Here is a 21,071-nt window from a genome sequence, read left to right as displayed (position 1 = left end):
AATTAGTGGCTTTGAAAGGCTGCTGTTTAGTAAATAACAACACCCACCATCCCCAGCCACGATGAAAAGAATTATGTAGCAGCAGGCTAGCAAATGATCATTCAGGCATCAGATTGTTACAAGTTACTCGTTCAGCCACATATGGAGCAGTTGTGTCTGTACATGCTACAAACAGTTATTTGTGGTCAAGACAATGGGGATAATTCAGACCTGATCGCTAGGGTGCGTTTTTTGTATCCCTGCGATCAGGTAGTCGTTGCCTACAGTGGGAGGGTATTGTGTGTGTGCAGGGGTGCGATCGCTTGTGCTGGAGAGCTGCACAAAAAGTAGTTAGTGCAGTCTCTGCACAGCCCAGGACTTACTCTGCCGCTGCGATGGTCGGGGCCGAAGCGGTCGTTAGAAATCCTCCCACAAAACGCCGGGTCCCTCCTGCGTTTTTCTGGACACTCCCTAGAAACGGTCAGTTGCCACCCACAAACTCCCTCTTCCTGTCAATCTCCTTGCGATCACCAGTTCGTGCGGAATTTTCGCACCATCCCGTCGCTGACCGGCGATCTCCGTTGCTGCGGAACGTCACGTCTGCGCATTGCGGTGCATGCGCAGTGCAGACCTGATCGCAGCCTGTGAGAAAAAGCACAGCAGCGATCAGGTCTGAATCGGCCCCAATAACCGCACGTGCTGTGAAAGACGACCCACTGCATTATGTATATGTCATGTCATGTCATCCTTCTTGTGGGTGGACATATTTTAAATGCAGTGTGGTGTGTAACAAAATCGGTAACTTTAAAAAAATATATTTTAGCCTACAATTTCCCCAAAAATTGGCCAATTGTTGGGCCGACCAAAAAAAACTGACTGTGTTCTTAGCGTCTGGGCTTAGCGTCTGGGTTTTATGATCTCATGGTGCATTTGTTCCCAGGGTGAACGGGAATTGTTGGTAAGAACTGAGTCATCTTGCTAGTGTTAAAATGTGATCAGAGATCCATCATTGTTTGGAGCGTATTCATAGCTTACGGTATCTGCTCCATAATTACCTCTACATTTCCACCGTCTGAGGGGTTCATTTACTAAGCTCCATGTTTTTCAGAATTTGCAGACACAGGAGTGATTTGTCAATTTTTCAGACATGGAAATTTACCAAAGCATAAGTGCTCAGATAGAAGTACAAAACACGGATGTAATCACACATACAATCAAATACATCATCGTCTAAACTCTGACGTACTTTTCACAGAAAACAACGGAACACGGAAATTTACCACAATTCTGTTTGCAAACACACCTGCACCACCTCACCTGCAGCGTGCTTGCAAAATCATCCATGATAATTTCATTACTAATACAAAATTTTTCATTTAACTAAAAAAAAAACCAGTAAGCAGAACCAATATAACAATTAAAAAGCAACAATAAAAAAACAGTTCCCAATGATTTTGAATACAATAACCATACATGTTCATTTTAGTTTTATTAAACTGTATATACACAAGTCCTTTTTAAATGTGAAGGTGGGGTGACATGTTTTTATTTGGGTTACCCGTATAATAGTTTAAAATAAATACACATATAACTTGCCCATGGATACTTAAAAATGTAAATGGGTTTTATAGCCATGAATCACAAATAAAAATTATGTAATCCTTTCTTTATATAAACATAAATGACAAGGTTCCACTTTTCATAAGAAATTACATATCACTTCTATAACAATGGTGTATGTACATTTGAAAGCACGGACCGGAATACAGCCGCAGTTGAAAAACAAAGACCGGACTCAAAACCAGACATTTACAGGAGTGTTTGGTGATTCTTGCCTGAAACATTCCTGTAAAATACGATTGTATACACCATTGGAAAACACGATTCCCCCCTCCAAAAACGGGAGCTTAGTTGAATTTCCGTATTTCATTTAAAAAAAAAAAAAAATGCTCCCACACCACGTTCAATCGATCTTACCCGTGTTTAATATCAGGCAAATACGGGTGACATACGATTCTTAGTAAATTTACTCCTGCATGTAGTATGAGGTGTGTAAAAGCCTATAACATTGTTAAAATAGACAAGTCTAACTGAAAAGACCCCAATATAACATGTACTGTATAGCAGGAAAGTATGCAACCATTAATACGTTTAATCTGACGCTTTGATTTCTTAAATCAGTCTCCCAGACTTACACCACAAGAGAGGAGAGCTCGATAAGAGACAGATAGCGGTGAGTGACGGATAACTTTCTTGATATAATTGCAGGCTCCATTTTGTTTGTCTTATACAAAAGCAGAGCAAAATAATAAACTACGGCAGAAACGGCTGCACATTATAATGACTGCTGCATAGCTAACACATGCATTGTACACCAGTAGAACTAAGGGGGTAATTCAGACCTGATCGTAGCAGCAAATGTGTTAGCAGTTGGGCAAAACCATGTGCAGTGCAGGGGGGACAGATATAACATATGCAGAGAGAGTTAGATTTGTGTGGGCTGTGTTCAAACTGAGGGGTATGTTTACTAAGCCTTGGATAGAGATAAAGTACCAGCCAATCAGCTCCTAACTGTCATTTTTCAAACACAACCTGTGGCATGGCAGTTAGGAGCCGATTGGCTGGTACTTTATCTCTAGCAACTTTATCTCTATCCAAGGCTTAGTAAATAGACCCCTGAAATCTAAATTGCAGTGTAAAAATAAAGCATCCAGTATTTACTCTGCATAGAAACAATATAACCCACCCAAATGTAACTCTTTCTGCACATGTTATAGCTGCCTCCCCTGCAGTGCACATGGTTTTGCTCAACTGCTAACAAAGTTGCTGCTACGATCAGGTCTGAATTACCCCCTAAATCCTTTCATTCCCAGTGTCATCATTTCAGGTATTACATGTAAGTAGGGAGGCCAATCCCGGGATCGGCGGCAGAATGTGGAGTTTCCCACCCGCCTGCCCACTGTATACGGTCAGTTATGTGTGCAGGGCGGCAGCCACATAGTTAAAAACCAATCCTGGGAGTCCCGGGATTGGCCATTTTTCAATCCCAATACCCGGGATTGAAAAAAATGGCAGGGGATTGGCTTTCCTACATGTAAGTATATCCAGAAGTTTATGAGAAATCAGGATATGGATTCCTTTTTCAGCCCTTGGTGGACACTGTATCATGGTGTTTACAGGATCCTCTCAAACTTTGCAAAGTCTTTGCTCCCCCCCCCCCCCCCCCCTATATCCCCATCCTGTATGTTTGCTGACCTGTATGTTGGTTTTGTACCTCTGATGCGTTCTGATGCGTTGGGTATGGGATCCTGGCCGCTAGAATACCGACAGGGGGGGCGAGCGCAAAGCAGCCCTTTGGTGGCTCGTTGCACTCACCACAGGTTCTATTCCCAATCTATGGGTGTCGTGGACACCCACAAGTGGAAATGGCCCATTAGCCGGGATTCCGGCTGGCAGCATTGTCAGTGGTCGGGATTCCGGCGTCTGTATCCTGCCTGTCGGAATCCCAACTGTCGGCAATGTAACTACATCCCCCTTTGATGGTGAAACCTTCTGGATTGTCACATTTGTAAACAGTCTCACACCAATAATACTAAATATAAATGGTGAATAAAATAGATATAAAATAAGTTTTGAGTTGAGTTATACCTTCAGTGGTTATTTGTAATTTCTGCTGCAGGGTACACTGGGCTCCACAAGGAAATAACATCGGGGTGTAGAGTAGGATCTTGATCCGAGGCACCAACAGGCGCAAAGCTTTGACTGTTCCCAAAATGCACAGCGCCGCCTCCTCTATAACCCCGCCTCCATGCCAGTGAGCTCAGTTTGTAGTTGGTGCCTGTAGTAGCAGGTCACTTAACAGGGGGCTGCCTCAGGCAGCCTATTCTTAGCTTTAAACTTACAGACAGAAGAGGACTATTCAAAGGGCTGCAGCAGGCTGTGTCTGATCGACGTTTCTGCTGCAGCTCCATCACCCCCAGCGGCGCTGTATACTCCTGCTCCGCGGTTGCCGGGTTACTACAGTGGAGGCGCCGGCTTCTTCCTCTGTCCTCCAGTGAGTCACACACACACGCGGACACTGGGTGCATTACAGGGAGCTCTCCTGAGTTTCCTGAAAGAAAGTATTTTGTTAGGTTTTTCATTTTCAGGGAGCTCTGCTGGCAACAGACTCCCTGCATCGAGGGACTGAGGGGAGAGAAACTCACCTACTTTAATGCTAGGTTCTGTTTCTTAGGCTACTGGACACCATTAGCTCCAGAGGGATCGGTACGCAGGTCTCACCCTCGCCGTCCGTCCCAGAGCCGCGCCGCCGTCCTCCTCGCAGAGCCGGAAGATAGAAGCGGGGTGAGTATGAGAAGAAAAGAAGACTTCAGAGGCGGCAGAAGACTTCATGATCTTCACTGAGGTATCGCACAGCAGTAAAGCTGTGCGCCATTGCTCCCATACACCTCACACACGGCAGTCACTGTAAGGGTGCAGGGCGCAGGGGGGGGCGCCCTGGGCAGCATATGAACCTCTCTTTGGCAAAAATATATATATATATACAGCTGGGCACTGTATATATAAAGAGCCCCCGACAGTTTTTTAGTATATTTGAGCGGGACAGAAGCCCGCCGCCGAGAGGGCGGGGCTTCTCCCTCAGCACTCACCAGCGCCATTTTCTCCACAGCACAGCGCTGAGAGGAAGCTCCCCAGACTCTCCCCTGCTTATTCCACAGTGAAAGAGGGTTTTAAAGAAGGGGGGGGGGGGGGGGGGGGCACAAAATTTGGCGCATATATATATATATTTCTCTAACGTCCTAAGTGGATGCTGGGGACTCCGTCAGGACCATGGGGATTAGCGGCTCCGCAGGAGACAGGGCACAAAAATAAAGCTTTAGGATTAGGTGGTGTGTACTGGCTCCTCCCCCTATGACCCTCCTCCAAGCCTCAGTTAGGTTTTTGTGCCCGTCCGAGCAGGGTGTAATCTAGGTGGCTCTCCTAAAGAGCTGCTTAGAAAAAGTTTTTAGGTTTTTTATTTTCAGTGAGTCCTGCTGGCAACAGGCTCACTGCATCGAGGGACTTAGGGGAGAGAATTTCAACTCACTTGCGTGCAGGATGGATTGGATTCTTAGGCTACTGGACACCATTAGCTCCAGAGGGAGTCGGAACACAGGTCTCACCCTGGGGTTCGTCCCGGAGCCGCGCCGCCGACCCCCCTTACAGATGCTGAAGATTGAAGGTCCGGAAACAGGCGGCAGAAGGCTCTTCAGTCTTCATGAAGGTAGCGCACAGCACTGCAGCTGTGCGCCATTGTTGTCACACACTTCACACCAAGCGGTCACGGAGGGTGCAGGGCGCTGCTGGGGGCGCCCTGGGCAGCAATATTTAATACCTTTATGGCAAAAGAATACATCACATATAGCCATTGAGGCTATATGTATGTATTTAACCCATGCCAGATATCTAAAACTCCGGGAGAAAAGCCCGCCGAAATAGGGGGCGGGGCTTATTCTCCTCAGCACACAGCGCCATTTTCCTGCTCAGCTCCGCTGTGAGGAAGGCTCCCAGGACTCTCCCCTGCACTGCACTACAGAAACAGGGTAAAACAGAGAGGGGGGGCATTTTTTGGCGATATTTTGATATATTTAAGCTGCTATAAGGAACAACACTTATATAAGGTTGTTCCCATATATATTATAGCGCTTGGGTGTGTGCTGGCAAACTCTCCCTCTGTCTCCCCAAAGGGCTAGTGGGGTCCTGTCTTCGATAAGAGCATTCCCTGTGTGTCTGCTGTGTGTCGGTACGTGTGTGTCGACATGTATGAGGACGATGTTGGTGTGGAGGCAGAGCAATTGCCGATAATGGTGATGTCACCCCCCAGGGAGTCGACACCGGAATGGATGGCTTTGTTTTTGGAATTACGTGATAATGTCAGCACATTACAAAAATCAGTTGACGACATGAGACGGCCGGCAAACCAGTTAGTACCTGCCCAGGCGTCTCAGACACCGTCAGGGGCTGTAAAGCGCCCTTTACCTCAGTCGGTCGACACAGACACAGACACTGAATCTAGTGTCGACGGTGATGAAACAAACGTATTTTCAAGTAGGGCCACACGTTATATGATCACGGCAATGAAGGAGGCTTTGCATATCTCTGATACTGCAAGTACCACAAAAAGGGGTATTATGTGGGGGGTGAAAAAACTACCTGTAGTTTTTCCTGAATCAGAGGAATTAAATGATGTATGTGATGAAGCGTGGGTTAACCCAGATAGAAAAGTGCTAATTTCAAAAAAGTTATTAGCATTATACCCTTTCCCGCCAGAGGTTAGGGCGCGCTGGGAAACACCCCCTAGGGTGGATAAGGCGCTCACACGCTTATCAAAACAAGTGGCGTTACCGTCTCCTGATACGGCCGCCCTCAGGGATCCAGCTGATAGGAGACTGGAAACTACCCTAAAAAGTATATACACACATACTGGTGTTATACTGCGACCAGCCATCGCCTCAGCCTGGATGTGCAGTGCTGGGGTCGTCTGGTTGGATTCCCTGACTGAAAATATTGATACCCTGGATAGGGACAGTATTTTATTAACTATAGAGCAATTGAAGGATGCTTTCCTTTATATGCGAGATGCTCAGAGAGATATTTGCACTCTGGCATCGAGAGTAAATGCGATGTCCATATCTGCCAGAAGGAGTTTATGGACGCGACAGTGGTCAGGTGATGCGGATTCCAAACGACATATGGAAGTATTGCCGTATAAAGGGGAGGAATTATTTGGCGTCGGTCTATCGGATCTGGTGGCCACGGCAACTGCCGGAAAATCCACCTTTTTACCTCAGACCCCCTCCCAACAGAAAAAGACACCGTCTTTTCAGCCGCAGTCCTTTCGGTCCTATAAGAACAAGCGGACAAAAGGACAGTCATATCTGCCTCGGGGCAGAGGAAGGGGTAAGAGAGGGCAGCAAGCAGCCCCTGCCCAGGAACAGAAGCCCTCTCAGGGTTCTGCAAAGCCCTCAGCATGACGCTGGGGCCTTACAAGCGGACTCAGGAGCGGTGGGGGGTCGACTCAAGAATTTCAGCGCACAGTGGGCTTGCTCACAGGTGGACCCCTGGATCCTGCAGGTAGTATCTCAGGGTTACAGGTTGGAATTCGAGAAGTCTCCCCCTAGCAGGTTCCTAAAGTCTGCTTTGCCAACGTCTCCCTCAAACAGGGCGACGGTATTGGAAGCCATTCACAAGCTGTTTTCTCAGCAGGTGATAGTCAAGGTACCCCTCCTACAACAGGGAAAGGGGTATTACTCCACGCTATTTGTGGTACCGAAGCCGGACGGCTCGGTAAGACCTATTCTAAATCTGAAATCTTTGAACCTGTACATACAAAAATTCAAGTTCAAGATGGAGTCATTCAGAGCAGTGATAGCGAATCTGGAAGAAGGGGACTTTATGGTGTCCCTGGACATAAAGGATGCTTACCTGCATGTCCCAATTTGCCCTTCACATCAAGGGTACCTCAGGTTCGTGGTGCAAAACTGTCATTATCAGTTTCAGACGCTGCCGTTTGGATTGTCCACGGCACCTCGGGTCTTTACCAAGGTAATGGCCGAAATGATGATTCTTCTGCGAAGAAGAGGCGTATTAATTATCCCTTACTTGGACGATCTCCTGATAAGGGCAAGGTCCAGAGAACAGCTGGAGGACGGAGTAGCACTAACCCGACTAGTGCTGCAACAACACGGGTGGATTCTGAATTTTCCAAAATCTCAGTTGACCCCGACGACACGTCTGCTGTTCCTGGGAATGATTCTGGACACGGTTCAGAAAAAGGTGTTTCTTCCGGAGGAGAAAGCCAGGGAGTTATCCGAACTTGTCAGGAACCTCCTAAAACCAGGGAAAGTGTCTGTGCATCAATGCACAAGAGTCCTGGGAAAGATGGTGGCTTCTTACGAAGCGATTCCATTCGGCAGATTCCACGCACGAACTTTTCAGTGGGATCTGCTGGACAAATGGTCCGGATCACATCTGCAGATGCATCAGCGGATAACCTTATCGCCACGGACAAGGGTGTCTCTTCTGTGGTGGTTGCAGAGTGCTCATCTGTTAGAGGGCCGCAGATTCGGCATACAGGACTGGGTCCTGGTGACCACGGATGCCAGTCTGAGAGGCTGGGGAGCGGTCACACAGGGAAGAAACTTCCAGGGAGTATGGTCAAGCCTGGAGATGTCTCTTCACATAAATATACTGGAGCTAAGAGCGATTTACAATGCTCTAAGTCTGGCAAAACCCCTGCTTCAGGGTCAGCCGGTGTTGATCCAGTCGGACAACATCACGGCAGTCGCCCACGTAAACAGACAGGGCGGCACAAGAAGCAGGACAGCAATGGCAGAAGCTGCAAGGATTCTTCGCTGGGCGGAAGATCATGTGATAGCACTGTCAGCAGTATTCATTCCGGGAGTGGACAACTGGGAAGCAGACTTCCTCAGCAGACACGATCTACACCCGGGAGAGTGGGGACTTCATCCAGAAGTCTTCCACATGATTGTGAACCGTTGGGAAAAACCAATGGTGGATATGATGGCGTCCCGCCTCAACAAAAAACTGGACAGGTATTGCGCCAGGTCAAGAGACCCTCAGGCAATAGCTGTGGACGCTCTGGTAACACCGTGGGTGTTCCAGTCAGTGTATGTGTTCCCTCCTCTGCCTCTCATACCAAAAGTACTGAGAATTATACGGCAAAAGGGAGTAAGAACGATACTAGTGGCTCCGGATTGGCCAAGAAGAACTTGGTACCCGGAACTTCAAGAGATGCTCACGGAGGATCCGTGGCCTCTACCTCTAAGACGGGACCTGCTTCAGCAGGGACCGTGTCTATTCCAAGACTTACCGCGGCTGCGTTTGACGGCATGGCGGTTGAACGCCGAATTCTAAGGGAAAAAGGCATTCCGGAAGAGGTCATTCCTACACTGGTAAAAGCCAGGAAGGAGGTGACTGCACAACATTATCACCGCATTTGGAGAAAATATGTTGCGTGGTGTGAGGCCAGGAAGGCCCCCACGGAGGAATTTCAACTGGGTCGATTCCTACATTTCCTGCAAACAGGATTGTCTATGGGCCTCAAATTGGGGTCCATTAAGGTTCAAATTTCGGCCCTGTCGATTTTCTTCCAGAAAGAATTGGCTTCAGTTCCTGAAGTCCAGACTTTTGTAAAAGGAGTACTACATATACAGCCCCCGGTTGTGCCCCCAGTGGCTCCGTGGGACCTTAATGTAGTTTTGGATTTTCTCAAATCCCATTGGTTTGAGCCACTCAAATCGGCGGATTTGAAATATCTTACATGGAAAGTAACCATGCTACTGGCCCTGGCTTCAGCCAGGAGAGTGTCAGAATTGGCGGCTTTATCGTATAAAAGCCCATGTCTGATTTTCCATTCGGACAGGGCAGAACTGCGGACGCGTCCTCATTTTCTGCCTAAGGTGGTGTCAGCGTTTCACCTGAACCAGCCTATTGTGGTGCCTGCGGCTACTAGCGATTTGGAGGATTCCAAGTTGCTGGACGTTGTCAGGGCATTGAAAATATATATTTCAAGGACGGCTGGAGTCAGAAAATCTGACTCGCTGTTTATACTGTATGCACCCAACAAGCTGGGTGCTCCTGCTTCTAAGCAGACGATTGCTCGTTGGATTTGTAGCACAATTCAACTTGCACATTCTGTGGCAGGCCTGCCACAGCCTAAATCTGTCAAGGCCCATTCCACAAGGAAGGTGGGCTCATCCTGGGCGGCTGCCCGAGGGGTCTCGGCATTACAACTCTGCCGAGCAGCTACGTGGTCGGGGGAGAACACGTTTGTAAAATTCTACAAATTTGATACCCTGGCTAAAGAGGACCTGGAGTTCTCTCATTCGGTGCTGCAGAGTCATCCGCACTCTCCCGCCCGTTTGGGAGCTTTGGTATAATCCCCATGGTCCTGACGGAGTCCCCAGCATCCACTTAGGACGTTAGAGAAAATAAGAATTTACTTACCGATAATTCTATTTCTCGTAGTCCGTAGTGGATGCTGGGCGCCCATCCCAAGTGCGGATTGTCTGCAATACTTGTACATAGTTATTGTTACAAACAAATTCGGGTTGTTATTGTTGTGAGCCGTCTGTTCAGAGGCTCCTACGTTTGTCATACTGTTAACTGGGTTCAGATCACAAGTTATACGGTGTGATTGGTGTGGCTGGTATGAGTCTTACCCGGGATTCAATATCCTTCCTTATTGTGTACGCTCGACCGGGCACAGTATCCTAACTGAGGCTTGGAGGAGGGTCATAGGGGGAGGAGCCAGTACACACCACCTAATCCTAAAGCTTTATTTTTGTGCCCTGTCTCCTGCGGAGCCGCTAATCCCCATGGTCCTGACGGAGTCCCCAGCATCCACTACGGACTACGAGAAATAGAATTATCGGTAAGTAAATTCTTATTATATATATATATATATATATATATATATATATATATATATATATATATATACAGCGCTACTGGGTAAACATATATTTCTCTGACGTCCTAGTGGATGCTGGGAACTCCGTAAGGACCATGGGGAATAGACGGGCTCAGCAGGAGACTGGGCACTCTAAAAGAAAGATTAGGTACTATCTGGTGTGCACTGGCTCCTCCCTCTATGCCCCTCCTCCAGACCTCAGTTAGAATCTGTGCCCGGCCAGAGCTGGATGCACCTAGTGGGCTCTCCTGAGCTTACTAGAAAAGAAAGTATTTGTTAGGTTTTTTATTTTCAGTGAGATCTGCTGGCAACAGACTCACTGCTACGTGGGACTGAGGGGAGAGAAGCAAACCTACCTGCTTGCAGCTAGCTTGTGCTTCTTAGGCTACTGGACACCATTAGCTCCAGAGGGTTCGAACACAGGGCCTGACCTCAATCGTCCGTTCCCGGAGCCGCGCCGCCGTCCCCCTTGCAGAGCCAGAAGACAGAAGAAGAACGATGAAATCGGCGGCAGAAGACTCCTGTCTTCATTAAGGTAGCGCACAGCACTGCAGCTGTGCGCCATTGCTCCCACAGCACACCACACACTCCGGTCACTGTAGGGTGCAGGGCGCTGGGGGGGGGCGGCGCCCTGGGCAGCAATTATATTACCTTTTGGCAAAAAATACACATAATACAGTCAGTTAACTGTATATGTGTAAAAAAAAAAACGCCATTAAGTTACAGAAAACTCGGGACAGAAGCCCGCCGCTGAGGGGGCGGGGCCTTCTTCCTCAACACACCAGCGCCATTTTCCCTTCACAGCTCCGCTGGAAGCACGCTCCCCAGGCTCTCCCCTGCAGTATCCAGGTGCAAGACGGGTTAAAAAGAGAGGGGGGGCACATAAATTTAGGCGCAAATCGATACAAACAAGCAGCTATTGGGAAAATCACTTATTAGCAGTGTAAATCCCTGTGTTATATAGCGCTGTGGTGTGTGCTGGCATACTCTCTCTCTGTCTCCCCAAAGGACTTTGTGGGGTCCTGTCCTCAGTCTGAGCATTCCCTGTGTGTGTGCGGTGTGTCGGTACGGCTGTGTCGACATGTTTGATGAGGAGGGTTACGTGGAGGCGGAGCAGGGGCAGATACATGTGGTGTCGCCCCCGACGGGGCCGACACCTGATTGGATGGATATGTGGAAGGTCTTAACCGACAGTGTCAACTCCTTACATAAAAGGTTCGATGACGCAGCAGCCTTGGGACAGCCGGGGTCTCAGCTCGCGCCTGCCCAGGCGACTCAGAAGCCGTCAGGGGCTCATAAACGCCCGCTAGCTCTGATTGTAGACACAGATGTCGACACGGAGTCTGACTCCAGTGTAGATGAGGATGAGACAAATGTACAGTCTACAAAAGCCATCCGATGCATGATTACTGCAATGAAAGATGTATTGCACATTTCTGATATTAACCCGGTTACCACCAAAAGGGGTATTATGTTTGGGGAGAAAAAGCAGCCAGTGACTTTTCCCCCATCTGATGAATTAAATGATTTGTGTGAAGAAGCGTGGAGTTCCCCTGATAAGAAACTAGTGATTTCTAAGAGGTTACTGATGGCGTACCCTTTCCCGCCAACGGATAGGTTACGTTGGGAAACATCCCCTAGGGTGGACAAGGTGCTAACACGCTTATCTAAAAGGGTGGCACTGCCGTCTCAGGATACGGCCGCCCTAAAGGATCCTGCGGATAGAAAGCAGGAAGCTATCCTGAAGTCTGTGTATACACACTCTGGTACTCTACTGAGACCTGCTATTGCTTCAGCCTGGATGTGTAGTGCTGCAGCAGCATGGACTGATACCCTGTCAGACAAAATTGATTCCCTCGACAGGGATACTATTTTGCTAACCATTGAACATATAAAAGACGTAGTCTTATATATGCGGGATGCACAGAGGGACATTTGCCTGCTGGCATCTAGAATTAATGCAATGTTAATTTCTGCCAGGAGAGTATTATGGACTCGGCAGTGGACAGGTGATGCTGATTCTAAAAAACACATGGAGGTTTTGCCTTATAAGGGTGAGGAATTATTTGGGGACGGTCTCTCGGACCTCGTATCCACAGCAACTGCTGGGAAGTCGACTTTTTTCGACTAAGAAAGCACCGTATTATCAAATGCAGTCCTTTCGGCCTCAGAAAGGCAAGCGGGTCAGAGGAGCATCCTTTCTGGCCAGAGGCAAGGGTAGAGGAAAGAAGCTGCACCAGGCAGCCAGTTCCCAGGAACAAAAATCCTCCCCTGCTTTCACTAAGTCCACCGCATGACGTTGGGGCTCCACAGGCGGAGCCAGGTGCGGTGGGGGCGCGTCTCCGAAACTTCAGCCACCAGTGGGTTCGCTCACAAGTGGATCTCTGGGCTGTACAAATTGTATCTCAGGGATACAAGCTGGAGTTCGAGGCGACTCCCCCTCGCCGTTACCTCAAATCAGCCTTGCCAGCTGCTCCCAGGGAAAGGGAGGTAGTACTGGCGGCAATTCACAAGCTGTACCTCCAGCAGGTGATAATCAAGGTCCCCCTCCTTCAACAGGGCAGGGGTTACTATTCCACAATGTTTGTGGTACCGAAACCGGACGGTTCGGTGAGACCCATCCTGAATTTAAAATCCTTGAACACTTATATAAAGAAGTTCAAGTTCAAATTGGAATCGCTCAGGGCGGTTATTGCAAGCCTGGAAGAGGGGGATTTTATGGTGTCGCTGGACATCAAGGATGCTTACTTGCATGTCCCCATTTACCCACCTCACCAGGAGTACCTCAGGTTTGTGGTACAGAACTGTCATTACCAATTCCAGACGTTACCGTTTGGTCTCTCCACGGCTCAGAGAATTTTTACCAAGGTAATGGCCGAAATGATGATACTCCTTCGAAGAAAGGGAGTTATAATTATCCCGTACTTGGACGATCTCCTCATAAAGGCGAGGTCCAAAGAGCAGTTGTTGGTCAGCGTAGCACTCTCTCAGGAAGTGTTGCAACAGCACGGCTGGATTCTGAATATCCCAAAGTCGCAGCTGATTCCTACGACGCGTCTGCTTTTCCTGGGAATTATTCTGGACACAGAACAGAAGAAGGTGTTTCTCCCGGAGGAGAAGGCCCAGGAATTGTCATCTCTGGTCAGGGACCTCCTGAAACCAAAACAGGTGTCGGTGCATCACTGCACGCGAGTCCTGGGAAAGATGGTGGCTTCTTACGAAGCAATTCCCTTCGGCAGGTTCCATGCAAGGATCTTTCAGTGGGATCTGTTGGACAAATGGTCCGGATTGCATCTTCAGATGCATCGGTTGATCACCCTGTCCCCAAGGGCCAGGGTGTCTCTGCTGTGTTGGCTGCAGAGTGCTAATCTTCTCGAGGGACGCAGGTTCGGCATACAGGACTGGGTCCTGGTGACCACGGATGCAAGCCTCCGAGGATGGGGGGCAGTCACTCAGGGAAGAAACTTCCAAGGACAGTGGTCAAGTCTGGAGACTTCTCTACACATAAATATATTGGAACTAAGGGCCATCTACAACGCCCTGAGTCAAGCAGAGCCCCTGCTTCAAAACCAATCAGTACTGATTCAGTCAGACAACATCACGGCGGTCGCCCATGTAAACCGCCATGGCGGTACAAGAAGCAGGATGGCAATGGCAGAAGCCACAAGGATTCTTCGATGGGCGGAGAATCACGTGCTAGCACTGTCAGCAGTGTTCATTCCGGGAGTGGACAACTGGGAAGCAGACTTCCTCAGCAGGCACGACCTCCACCCGGGAGAGTGGGGACTTCATCAAGAAGTCTTCACACAGATTGTAAATCGTTGGGAACTGCCACAGGTGGACATGATGGCGTCCCGCCTCAACAAAAAGCTAATAAAATATTGCGCCAGGTCACGGGACCCTCAGGCGATAGCTGTGGACGCACTAGTGACACCGTGGGTGTACCAGTCGGTTTATGTGTTCCCTCCTCTTCCTCTCATACCCAAGGTACTGAAGATAGTAAGAAAGAGAGGAGTAAGAACTATACTCATCGTTCCGGATTGGCCAAGAAGAACTTGGTACCCAGAACTACAAGAAATTATCTCAGAGGCTCAAAGTTCCAAGACTTACCGCGGCTGCGTTTGACGGCATGGCGGTTGAACGCCGGATCCTAACGGAAAAGGGCATTCCGGATGAAGTGATTCCTACGCTGATAAAAGCTAGGAAGGATGTGACAGCAAAGCATTATCACCGCATATGGCGGAAATATGTTGCTTGGTGTGAGGCCAGGAAGGCCCCAACAGAGGAATTCCAGCTGGGTCGATTTCTGCACTTCCTACAGTCAGGGGTGACTATGGGCCTAAAATTGGGGTCCATAAAGGTCCAGATTTTGGCCCTATCTATTTTCTTTCAAAAAGAACTGGCTTCACAGCCTGAAGTTCAGACGTTTGTTAAGGGAGTGCTGCATATTCAGCCCCCTTTTGTGCCTCCAGTGGCACCTTGGGATCTTAACGTTGTGTTGGATTTCCTGAAATCACACTGGTTTGAGCCACTTAAGACCGTGGAGCTAAAGTATCTCACATGGAAGGTGGTCATGCTGTTGGCCTTAGCTTCAGCTAGGCGTGTGTCAGAATTGGCGGCTTTGTCATGTAAAAGCCCATATCTGATCTTTCATATGGACAGGGCAGAGTTGAGGACTCGTCCCCAATTTCTCCCTAAGGTGGTACATGTTGAGTATCCCATATCCAAATATCCGAAATACGGAATATTCCGAAATACGGACTTTTTTGAGCGAGAGTGAGATAGTGAAACCTTTGTTTTCTGATTGCTCAATGTACACAAACTTTGTTTAATACACACAGTTATTAAAAATATTGTATTAAATGACCTTCAGACTGTGTATATAAGGTGTATATGAAACATAAATGAATTGTGTGAATGTAGACACACTTTGTTTAATGCACAAAGTTATAAAAAATATTGGCTAAAATTACCTTCAGGCTGTGTGTATAAGGTGTATATGAAACAAATGCATTCTGTGCTTATATTTAGGTCCCATCACCATGATATCTCATTATGGTATGCAATTATTCCAAAATACGGAAAAATCCCATATCCAAAATACCTCTGGTCCCAAGCATTTTGGATAAGGGATACTCAACCTGTATCAGCGTTTCATTTGAACCAGCCTATTGTGGTGCCTGCGGCTACTCGGGACTTGGAGGACTCCAGGTTACTTGATGTAGTCAGGGCTTTGAAAATCTATGTAGCCAGGACGGCTGGAGTCAGGAAAACTGACTCGCTGTTTATCCTGCATGCACCCAACAAACTGGGTGCTCCGGCTTCAAAGCAAACTATTGCGCGCTGGATCTGTAACACGATTCAGCAAGCTCATTCTGCGGCAGGGTTATCGCATCCTAAATCAGTAAAAGCCCATTCCACAAGGAAGGTGGGCTCTTCTTGGGCGGCTGCCCGAGGGGTCTCGGCTTTACAGCTTTGCCGAGCTGCTACTTGGTCGGGTTCAAACACATTTGCTAAGTTCTACAAGTTTGATACCCTGGCTGAGGAGGACCTTGCCTTTGCTCATTCGGTGCTACAGAGTCATCCGCACTCTCCCGCCCGTTTGGGAGCTTTGGTATAATCCCCATGGTCCTTACGGAGTTCCCAGCATCCACTAGGACGTCAGAGAAAATAAGAATTTACTCACCGGTAATTCTATTTCTCGTAGTCCGTAGTGGATGCTGGGCGCCCGTCCCAAGTGCGGACTCTCTGCAATACATGTATATAGTTATTGCTTAACTAAAGGGTTATTGTTATGAGCCATCTGTTACTGAGGCTCAGTTGTTGTTCATATTGTTAACTGGGTATGGTTATCACAAGTTGTACAGTGTGATTGGTGTGGCTGGTATGAGTCTTACCCTGGATTCCAAATCCTTTCCTTGTTGTGTCAGCTCTTCCGGGCACAGTTTCCTTAACTGAGGTCTGGAGGAGGGGCATAGAGGGAGGAGCCAGTGCACACCAGATAGTACCTAATCTTTCTTTTAGAGTGCCCAGTCTCCTGCGGAGCCCGTCTATTCCCCATGGTCCTTACGGAGTTCCCAGCATCCACTACGGACTACGAGAAATAGAATTACCGGTGAGTAAATTCTTATTTTATTGTGTTTTTTCCTGGGTCATATAGCGCTGGGTGTGTACTGGCATACTCTCTCTCTGTCTCTCCAAAGGGCCTTGTGGGGGAACGGTCTTCAGATAAGAGGATTCCCTGAGTGTGTGGTGTGTCGGTACGCGTGTGTCGACATGTCTGAGGTAGAAGGCTCTCCTAGGGAGGAGGGGGAGCAAATGAATGTGGTGTCTCCGTCGACAACGGCGACACCTGACTGGATGGATATGTGGAATGTTTTAAGTGCTAATGTAAATTTATTGCACAAAAGATTAGACAAAGCTGAAGCTAGGGAACAGCCAGGGAGTCAACCCATGTCTGTCCCTATGTTGCAGGGACCTTCGGGGTCTCAAAAGCGCCCACTATCCCAAATAGTATACACAGATACCGACACGGATTCTGACTCCAGTGTCGACTACGATGATGCAAAGTTACAGCCAAAATTGGCAAAATGTATTCGATATATGATTATTGCGATAAAAGATGTTTTGCATATCACAGAGGAACCCCCTGTCCCTGACACATGTATAAGGGAAAGAAACCTGAGGTAACCTTTCCCCCCTCACATGAGTTGAACGAATTATGTGAAAAAGCTTGGGAATCTCCAGACAAAAAACTGCAGATTCCCAAAAGGATTCTTATGGCGTATCCTTTCCCGCCATCGGACAGGATACGGTGGGAATCCTCCCCTAGGGTGGACAAAGCATTGACACACTTATCCAAAAAGGTAGCGCTGCCATCCCAAGATACGGCAACCCTCAAGGATCCTGCTGACCGCAAGCAGGAGGTTACCTTGAAGTCCATTTACACACATTCTGGTACCTTACTCAGACCGGCGATTGTGTCGGCCTGGGTTTGTAGCGCTGTAGCAGCATGGACAGATACCTTATCAGCGGAAATTGAGACCCTAGATAAGGATACCATTTTATTGACCCTAGGGCATATAAAAGATGCTGTCTTATATATGAGAGATGCTCAAAGAGACATTAGTCTACTGGGTTCTAGAATCAACGCTATGTCGATTTCTGCTAGACGAGTCCTATGGACCCGGCAATGGACAGGTGATGCCGACTCAAAGAGGCATATGGAGGTTTTACCTTACAAGGGTGAGGAATTGTTTGGGGAAGGTCTCTCGGACCTGGTCTCCACAGCTACAGCTGGTAAATCAAATTTTTTGCCTTATGTTCCCTCACAGCCTAAGAAAGCGCCACATTATCAAATGCAGTCCTTTCGATCACAAAGAAACAAGAAAGTACGAGGTGCGTAGTTTCTTGCCAGAGGTAAGGGCAGAGGAAAAAAGCTGCACAACACAGCTTGTTCCCAGGAACAGAAGTACTCCCCGGCCTCTACAAAATCCACCGCATGACGCTGGGGCTCCGCTATAAAGGAGTCCGCCCCAGTGGGGGCACGTCTTCGAGTTTTCAGCCACATCTGGGTTCACTCACAGGTGGATCCCTGGGCAATAGAAATTGTTTCTCAGGGTTACAAGCTGGAATTTGAAGAGGTGCCTCCTCGCCGGTTTTTCAAATCGGCCCTACCAGCTTCTCCCCCGGGAAGGGAGATAGTGTTAAATGCAATTCACAAATTGTATCTTCAAAAGGTGGTGGTCAAGGTTCCCCTGCTTCAACAAGGGAGGGGATATTACTCAACCCTGTTTGTAGTCCCGAAACCGGACGGTTCGGTCAGACCCATTTTAAAATTTAAAATCCCTGAACCTATACTTGAAAAGGTTCAAGTTCAAGATGGAATCGCTAAGAGCGGTCATCGCTAGCCTGGAAGGGGGGGACTTTATGGTATCTCTGGACATAATAGGATGCATACCTTCATGTTCCCATTTATCCACCTCATCAGGCGTACCTGAGATTTGCGGTACAGGATTGTCATTACCAATTTCAGACGTTGCCGTTTGGGCTTTCCACGGCCCGAGGATTTTCACCAAGGTAATGGCGGAAATGATGGTGCTCCTGCGCAAGCAAGGTGTCACAATTATCCCGTACTTGGACGATCTCCTCATAAAAGCGAGATCAAGAGAGCAGTTGCTGAACAACGTCTCACTTTCACTGAAGGTGTTACAGCAACAAGGCTGGATTCTCAATATCCCGAAGTCGCAGTTGGTTCCTACGACTCGTCTGACCTTCTTGGGCATGATTCTGGATACAGACCAGAAAAGGGTTTATCTTCCGATAGAAAAAGCTCAGGAACTCATGACTCTGGTCAGGGACTTATTGAAGCCAAAACAGGTGTCAGTGCATCACTGCACTCGAGTCCTGGGAAAGATGGTGGCATCATACGAAGCCATTCCCTTCGGCAGGTTCCATGCGAGGACTTTCTAATGGGACCTACTGGACAAGTGGTCCGGGTCACATCTACAAATTCATCAGTTGATCACCCTGTCCCCCAGAGCCAGGGTATCTCTCCTATGGTGGCTGCAGAGTGCTCACCTTCTAGAAGGCCGCAGGTTCGGCATTCAGGACTGGATCCTGGTGACCGCGGACGCGAGCCTCCGAGGTTGGGAAGCAGTCACACAGGGAAGAAACTTCCAAGGTCTTTGGTCAAGTCAAGAGACTTGTCTTCACATCAACATCCTGGAGGGCCATACACAACGCCCTACGTCAATCGGAGACCTTACTTCGCGACCAACCAGTTCTGATCCAGTCAGACAACATCACCGCAGTGGCTCATGTAAATCGCCAAGGCAGCACAAGGAGCAGAGTGGCAATGGCGGAAGCCACCAGGATTCTTTGCTGGGCGGAAAATCTTGTAAGCGTACTGTCAGCAGTGTTCATTCCGGGAGTGGACAACTGGGAAGCAGACTTCCTCAGCAGACACGACCTGCATCCAGGAGAGTGGGGACTTCATCAGGAAGTCTTTGCACAGATTGCAAGTCAGTGGGGACTGCCCCAGATAGACATGATGGTGTCCCGCCTCAACAAAAAGCTACAGAGGTATTGTGCCAGGTCAAAAGACCCTCAGGCGGTAGCTGTAGACGCCCTAGTGACACCGTGGGTGTTCCAGTCGGTCTATGCGTTTCCTCCTCTTCCTCTCATACCCAAGGTGTTGAGAATAATAAGAAAAAGAGGAGTACAGACAATTCTCATTGTTCCAGATTGGCCACGAAGGACCTGGTATCCGGATCTGCTGGAAATGCTCACAGAAGATCCGTGGCCTCTTCCTCTACGACAGGACCTGTTGCAACAGGGGCCCTGTCTGTTCCAAGACTTACCGCGGCTGCGTTTGACGGCATGGCGGTTGAACGCAGGATCCTAGCGGAAAAAGGCATTCCGGATGAGGTCATTCCTACGCTGATAAAGGCTAGGAAGGACGTGACAGCTTAACACAGTGGTCCCCAAACTTTTTTGAATCACGGCGCCCTAGAATATCAGAATTTTTTTCACGGCACCCCTAGGCCAAAAATTTCTTATTGAGAAATTTAGAAAGAAATATTACATTAAATAGATTGCGTTTATATGTCATCCTTAGGGTCAGTTGTGTGGTGAGGGACAAGATTTGCTTCTGTTTGGCCACATATTTTATGATTGGCAGCCACCAGCACTGGTTTTACCTATTATATTGACCATGAATAATTTGAATTGGTCCTGGACCACCAACCCAGGGCACCCCTGTAAGTGTCCCAAGGCACCCCAGGGAGCCACGGCACACAGTTTGGGAACCTCTGGCTTAACACTATCACCGTATATGGTGAAAATATGTTTCTTGGTGTGAGGCCAGGAATGCTCCTACGGAAGAATTCCATCTGGGCCGTTTCCTTCACTTCCTACAGACTGGAGTGAATTTGGGCCTAAAATTAGGCTCCATTAAGGTTCAGATTGGCTTCTCTCCCAGAAGTACAGACTTTTGTGAAGGGAGTGCTGCATATTCAGCCTCCTTTTATACCTCTGGTGGCGCCTTGGGACCTTAACGTGGTGTTGAGTTTCCTTAAGTCGCACTGGTTTGAACCACTTCAAACGGTGGAGTTAAAATATCTCACTTGGAAGGTGGTCATGTTCTTAGCCTTGGCTTCGGCTAGGCGAGTGTCGGAATTGGCGGCTTTGTCTCATAAAAGCCCCTATCTGGTTTTCCATATGGGTAGAGCGGAATTGCGGACCCGTCCTCAATTCTTGCCTAAGGTGGTGTCCTCTTTTCATATGAACCAACCTATTGTGGTGCCTGTGGCTACGCAAGACTTGGAAGATTCGAGTCCCTTGATGTAGTCAGGGCTTTGAAAATTTACGTGGCCAGAACGGCTAGAGTCAGAAAAACAGTGTCACAACTGAGGGTTTTAGCTGACAGGAGGAAGCCTCAGTTGTAGGGGCTGAGAGGAACTTAAACCGGGGAGGTTTAATCAGACCCCTGGACATGTAAGTGTTAAAGGAAACCCGAAGGTGTGACCATGACAACCAGGTAAAAGTAAATTAAAAGTTTATTGACAAACTCCGTGTAACAACAGACAGCAAATAATAAAAATGGCAATGATAAATA

The 21,071-nt window shown here is 48.2% G+C and overlaps 1 protein-coding gene across 2 annotated transcripts in view; it reads left to right on the top strand.

Annotated features, from left to right (window-relative positions):
• Window positions 1-21,071, top strand: part of INTS8 (integrator complex subunit 8) — a 198,937-nt gene that overhangs the window by 141,628 nt on the left and 36,238 nt on the right. For both annotated transcript variants that reach the window (XM_063924132.1, XM_063924131.1), the window contains one exon: window positions 2,169-2,212. In XM_063924132.1, coding sequence (XP_063780202.1) covers window positions 2,169-2,212 — 44 coding nt within the window. The remainder of the gene's footprint in view (window positions 1-2,168; window positions 2,213-21,071) is intronic.

Source organism: Pseudophryne corroboree, chromosome 5 (genome assembly GCF_028390025.1).
Source record: "Pseudophryne corroboree isolate aPseCor3 chromosome 5, aPseCor3.hap2, whole genome shotgun sequence".
Lineage (NCBI taxonomy): Eukaryota > Metazoa > Chordata > Amphibia > Anura > Myobatrachidae > Pseudophryne > Pseudophryne corroboree.
Note: the sequence above shows the minus strand (reverse complement) of the source record. Positions and strands in the feature narration are given on the sequence as shown.